The 6,388-nt window shown below is 47.3% G+C and overlaps 1 protein-coding gene across 1 annotated transcript in view; it reads left to right on the top strand.

Moving 5' to 3' along the window:
- The first annotated feature begins 236 nt into the window (after window positions 1-236).
- ITGA4 (integrin subunit alpha 4) overlaps window positions 237-6,388 on the top strand; it is a 39,377-nt gene continuing 33,225 nt past the window's right edge. The window contains exons 1-2 of the mRNA XM_082056836.1: window positions 237-902; window positions 1,003-1,124. Of these exons, the coding sequence (XP_081912962.1) occupies window positions 718-902; window positions 1,003-1,124 (307 nt within the window). The 5' untranslated portion in view covers window positions 237-717. The remainder of the gene's footprint in view (window positions 903-1,002; window positions 1,125-6,388) is intronic.

Below are 6,388 nucleotides of genomic sequence, written 5' to 3'. Positions count from 1 at the left end.
CAAGCTTTGCCACACACTTCTCCTTCCAGAAGACAGGTTTGCGACTGGCTGCCGCTCCCCAGCTGGTGCTCAGGGGAGATGGGCTCCGAGAGCGGGAAACTGAACTATCTGGGCCCGCGCATCTCTAGGGCAGCGGGGATGGGAAGGTCCGCGGGGAGTTTTCAGGAGAAGCTGCCGGCTCTCCTGCCCCTGCTGCCAAAACGCCCGTCGGCCTAGCAGGCAGTTCTCCCGCGCCGCCCTCCGGGCAGGTGTGCTGGGGCTGAGGTGAGGGGGGGCCTCGCTGTCTCGCCGGGGCGGGGGTCGAGTCGGCCGCGTTTCACCGGTCCGTGCCCTACCCAGGACCGCGGGGTCCTGGGGCCGTACCCTCCAGTGCCTGCGGGTCGTGCTCCTTCCGCAGCACCCCCGTGGGCGCGGACGGGGCGGGGAGAAACCCGACCCCCGCCGCCTGGGAAGGGAGAGGGGCTGCCGCTGCACGGGAGGAGGCGGCGCGGCCGAGCGACTCCCCCATCCGGAGGGGACACCCCCACCCCGGGCTGCGGGGAGTCCGCCCGGCCCGGCTTGGCCCGCCCGTAGCAGAGGCGGCGGAGGGCGCGGGCTGCCGCCGTCCCGGGGCAGGGCAGGGGCGGGGGCGCGGCGCTGCCCTCTCGCCGAGCGGGAGAGCGGAGCGAGGCGGGAAGCCGGGGCCGGGCGCCCGTCTACCTCCGGCCAGCCGGAGCCATGTGGAGCTGCGGGAGGACGACGGGGACTGTGGGGTGGGCCGCCCCGCTGCTCCTGCTGTGGCAGTGCCTGCCGACGGCGCGTTCCTACAACCTGGACACCCAGCACCCGCTGCTCTTCCAGGGAGACAACGGGACCCTCTTCGGGTACTCGGTTCTCCTGCACAGCCACGGCGAGGAGAGATGGTGAGTTCCCGGCCGGGCCGTCCCGTCCCCACGAGTACCGTCGCGCCTTCTCCCGGCTCCGCCGGCCGTGGCCCCTCACGCCGCCCTCTCTGCCCCGCAGGCTTATTGCGGGCGCCCCCCGGGCCAGCTGGCCCACCAACAGCTCGGTGATCAACCCCGGGGCCATTTTCCGGTGCCGGATCGGGAGGAGCCCCCGCGGGCGGTGCGAGCAGCTGCAGCTGGGTGAGTCGGCGGCGGGGCGCGGGCGGGGAGACCCCGGCGCTGGGCCGTGGGGTGGGAGGGGAGGGCGGCAGCGGGACGGGACGGTCCGTGCCCCCCGATCCCCACCCGCCCTGCGCGCACCGCGGCTCCGCTACCTCCAGGGCTACGGGCGGTTTCCCCTGGGTCCTTTTCACATAAAACTGGCGTTTTCCTCTAGCTAAAGGGAGAGATCAACGCTATTGCTGAAGAGCAGCAACGATGGCACCTTTTTACCGTAGACAGAAAGAAATGCACCGAAACTTGGTTTAGTGAAGTCGCATGTGACAGCTCCCGTTCCCACAGTTTTCTTTCGCACCTTTCAGCACCCATTTCAACAGTTTCGGTCTGTCTCTCGTCCTTCTCAGCAGAAAGCTAGTTCAACTCTCGGAGCAGAGGGCGAATGCAATTAGCTCAGAGATGAGGGGGTGGAAGTGTGTGCCTAAATCGCCTTTTCTTTTGCAATGTCTTCCTTTCAGGGAAGCACCCTAAAGTAACTCTGAACCACAATCGCCTTGTAGATGGGTTTTCCCTGCTTGCAGATTTGTTGAAAAATTGAGTGTCAGGGGAACAGAGCTATTTTTGATTGAATCAATATTTCCAGCTCATGCATTTAACCTAACTTCTCTTTACCTGCCCAATCCCCATGCTTGGGAGATGTAACTGGATATACTTTACCATCTTCCAAGAGTTTGATATGCGTTTAAAAAGGAGAACACTTTGCACTGGGTTACCATGAATATGTGTGAATTCCCCCCCCCCCCCCGCCCCGTCTTGCATACAGTGCTGTTCACTTTATCCCTATGCTATGCATAGAAAACTTGCTGAACTTTCTGCCCTGCGGTGACCGAGACCATCCGATCCGTTACAACTATGAACTTGCCACCCAGTAAGGATAAGGCGCGCGGGAAAGAGTTTTAAAAATATTTGAAACCAATGAAAGCGATAGCGCGCCATGACCTGATGGGCTTTCAGGGCAGAACGCAGCATTCGGCGACAAAAATGTTAAAACAATTATTTGTTTACACATCTATGTATAACACTTAGAACTGACAGGTTCTATCTTTTTTTTTTTTTTTTTTTCTACACACAGAAATAAGAGTTATTTATTTTTGTAACTAAGCTACAAAACCTAAGATACTTCACTGGTGCATTAGTGGTAACCACATAAGGAAAAGACAACCAGTTGCCCAGAGAAAGAACTGCAATTAAACTTATTCCAGGCCAAGTAGTTTGGTTTGTTTGGGTTAGTTGGTTGTTTTTGGGGCGGGGTTTTTTGGTTTGTTTGGGGTTTTTTTGAGTAATTTCATTCCAACATTAGATCTATTGAAAAATGATACATAGCAAAGAGATTTTTTTCTCCAACTGCTTGTTTGTAAGAGGAGGTTTGCAAAAGCCAAGGAAATCAACTAAAGTGGTGAAATAGCATATGCTAAGAGGCAATGAACCCCTCCTCCTGGATTGGAGGTAAAAATAGCCCTCCACTACATGGGAGGAGGAAAGGAGGAGAAGGGTAGAAAGTTTCAGGTTCTTTCAAAACTACATACATCTGCAGTACTTCTCAACTTACTCATTTAGCTAGTGGAGAAACAAAATCTCTAACAACGTAATAATGGGCTTTTCCTCAGCAGTTATGGGGATCCTAAACAAAATGATGCAACAAATAAATGAAAATGTTTATGTGGTTCCAAAGGCGTAATTTAACACAGCTTCAATTCCTGGGTTCAGAGGCTGTAGGTTACACAATGGTGTCTTGTCCTGCACTTTTAAAAACACTGATACTATAAGAGTTTTTTGCAGAATGTTTGTTTCTCTTAGTGACACCTTTACATCACCAAGGTACGTTTACAGTATTTCTGAAGTTAAATAGATACTGAAAATAAGTGCTCTATTGTAAAACAGGGCAATGAGGTCAATGAAGAAGCCAAAGGCAGCTGTGGTGAATGGGATGTAAATGAAGTGGGATAGTATCTGAGGTTTGTTAAGCTTCTGCCATCCTGCTGAGCGGTCACAGAAATACACAAGGGAACTTGCAATTGCAAAGCTGAACTTAATTACCTCTTGTCTAACTCATTCAGGCTGTCAGCAACTTTTGGATGAAATGGTTTTATTGACGCTGTCTTTCAGTCCCTGACCTCCTCGTTTTTCTGCTTGGATTCTTGCCAACGACAAGTTTGGGTTCTGATCTTGTAGAATGGGTAATTTCCTTTGAAAAATGTGTAGAGATATATTTATTATATTGTTGGGACAGGCAAATTGTGGAATAGCTCTTAAATACTTGAATTCACTTTCCTTTCAGTAAAGGAATCTTTGAGATAATAAGTTTCTAATTATGAGTCATGGAAATGTAGAGGTGACAACAGGCAATAGAAGTGGGTTTTTTTTCCAAATGTTTGGTCTCTGTAATAAATGGACCTGAATTACTTGGAGGCATGAATATATTAAAACACTTTGTTGCTATTTTTCACTGAAGTAGCCTTGAAACTGACATAACTAATTAATGAAGGATTCATGCACAATTAGGAAGCCTCTAATCACACAAAACTGCTGTTGTATTTTCTTATGTCACACGTTCCTGTGTGCTTCTTCGATAGAGAAAGAGTTGCTGGGAACAGTCCTATGCTGTAGTCACTGCAGGATCTGGAAATAACTCATCCAGGCACACTTTGGAGAATTTTAATGTTGTTCAAGGTGTTGCAGGGACCCGAGCTGGTTTAAGAGCTGAGAGGAGCCATGAGATATACTATCAAATCTTTGTCTTCCTATCCTCTTACTGGCATTGTTTAATCTTTCTCTGATTGCTGAATAGAGGGTAACATTTTGTGAGTTTCTGTTCTAGCATTTCTGTTAATGGTGTCAAGTATTCTGGACTGCTGATTTATTTGTATTTGAAGTATTTCTAAACAGTAAATTACTTTACATGCAGAGGTTTGTAATCAAGCTCTAGGTACAAACACAAGGTATAATGCTTCGGGTTTATTATTTTGGGCACTGTCAGTCTTCTACCAGTCTTCTGGGCTTTTGAACTCCAGGACCTTGCCCATGTCAGTTTGGAGCAGTCGTAGGCTATTGCAGAGGGACTTGCACCAAGTCCTTTATATGTTTTGACCGGTTATGTTTTGGACCTGGAAAACATTATATAAATTCTTTAACAAAGTTGCTCACAGATTTGAAACAGTGATTCATTGGCTAAAAATACAGGAAACAATTGATAAAATTTTTCATCCACTTAAAGAAAAAAAAAAGTTTTATCTACAAATGTACAGTAAATTCAGTGCATGTTGTTTAACCTAAGGCCAGAAAGCTCTGCCCCGAGTTTCAGCCTTCTGGCCATTCCTTTGAGACCCTGCTACAATTAACCTATGAACAAATTGCCCTCTGGCTCCCCCAGCTGAATCCTTACAATGGAAAAGTGAACAATTAATTACTTTCTCCAAAAGGCTGACCTGTGACTTTGATTTCAGTAAGCTTTGCCTTTGGTAGTTTGGCTTTTTGATCTCACTAGCCTTGCTTGTACCCTGCCAGAGATCTAATCTGAAAGAGCCGCACTATTCTGAGGAAGACAGGACCTTCTGGGCCTCAGTCTGTTGAAGGTTCTGGAAACAGCTTGTGCTTTACTACAGTGTTTTGGGTAGAAGTGGTTGGAGAGACATAAGAGGGATAAGACCCATCAAATCTGTGAAAAGAGAAAAGATGCTGGGTTAATGAAAACAGAGTCTGATGAGGCCCTGACACCTGGCCACAGGATATCAGAAGGTCTGTCTTTGCAGTACACTGCCTCATTTTAATCCATTAGTAATAGGACAAGAGGAGGTCTAGGAGGATAAAAAGGATTGTGGGAGGCTGTTTGGCATGGAAAGCACTGGAGCAAGTTATATAAAACTGGTTTCTTAGATGACATTGCAGACATATGTATTACAGCTCTTGAGCCCAAAGCTAGAAGTGGCTTTGTAAGTTGTGACCTCATTTATATGTGATGGTGCTGTTTCTGGGGATGCGTGCAGCGATAGCCACAGTGTATCTTCCAGCTGTGCAATGTACACAGGCTGGGCAATTACTTATCTCTCGGTGACTTTATGACAGTACGTGCTCCTTTTCCCTGAGGCAGCCAAGCTGTCATGTCCTCTTGAGCTTGTGCAGTGCTGCTTGTGCAGAATATAGCATTTTCTCTTCTCGTTCGGTAAAGCTTTCATAATGTCATACCCTGAGCAGGGGCCTATCATAGTGTCTGGGATGTCAAGCTCATGCTTCTCTCGCCCACAAAGGCTTGTAATTTCCAAGGTGGTTGAATACTTGCCAGTCAGATAAAGAGAGGAGGGATAAGGCAGCGGATCAGCAAAGGGCCAAAGTGAACTTGAATCAAGAACATGTGCTGGAGCCAAGGAAAAGAGGAGTACAGTCCGACGAGTGTGAAGGAATGGTTGTGCTATTTCTTGCTATGGACCTCTGAAACAGGCACAGGAATGAAGTGCTGAGACAAGCAAAACTTCCTCAGATCTCTCACATCATCATTATCTGGTCTTGTCTGACTTACTGACAGAAAGTCTCAGAAGGCCTTCTGAGATCTAAATTTATGACACTGGTCATAGAATGGAGAACTTCTTCCATTTTCTGCAAATTCACATACACTCTATACAGTAAGTCCCAGGTAAGTCATTATCATAAGAGGACAGAAAGCATTGCTAGAAGGGAGTTACCAGAAGTGCCTTTTGTGATTTAAAGGAGGATTAATTCTTACACGTGGAAGTGCAATAGAATTTTATTTTCTGTGGAGATTTCAACCAGATTAACATGCCCTGTAATTCATGCAAACCATGGAAGTGTCTCCCTTAGGAAGTGAGGAGTTCTATGTGATGTAACTCCAAAATTAAATTCCAAACCTGTGTCTGAAAATGGTGTATATTAAGTATGTGAAAGTTCATGTAGCTGACATTAGCCCAGTAGGAGAATTCAGAAACTTATCTCTGAAACCTCAATAATTAACAACCTGCAGAAAAATCAACTTTTTAGTAGATTTTTAAGGCATTTTACTTTGTGCTTGCCTTGGAATAAGAGCCCACATGTTAATTACTGTTCATCAGGTGACCTACAGGAGTTATTAAATTACAATAACATAAAATCTCTTGGCCCAAAGACAATTGAATGTGATGTTATTGTGAGTGCTAAGGTCGGTTCCTGTTTACTTGGATTCTGCATACTATTTCTTTGATGTCTCGGGGAAGGGCACATGGGGGAGGAAGTGGTAAAGA

The sequence above is a fragment of the Streptopelia decaocto genome (genome assembly GCF_964273445.1).
Source record: "Streptopelia decaocto genome assembly, chromosome: 6".
Lineage (NCBI taxonomy): Eukaryota > Metazoa > Chordata > Aves > Columbiformes > Columbidae > Streptopelia > Streptopelia decaocto.
Note: the sequence above shows the minus strand (reverse complement) of the source record. Positions and strands in the feature narration are given on the sequence as shown.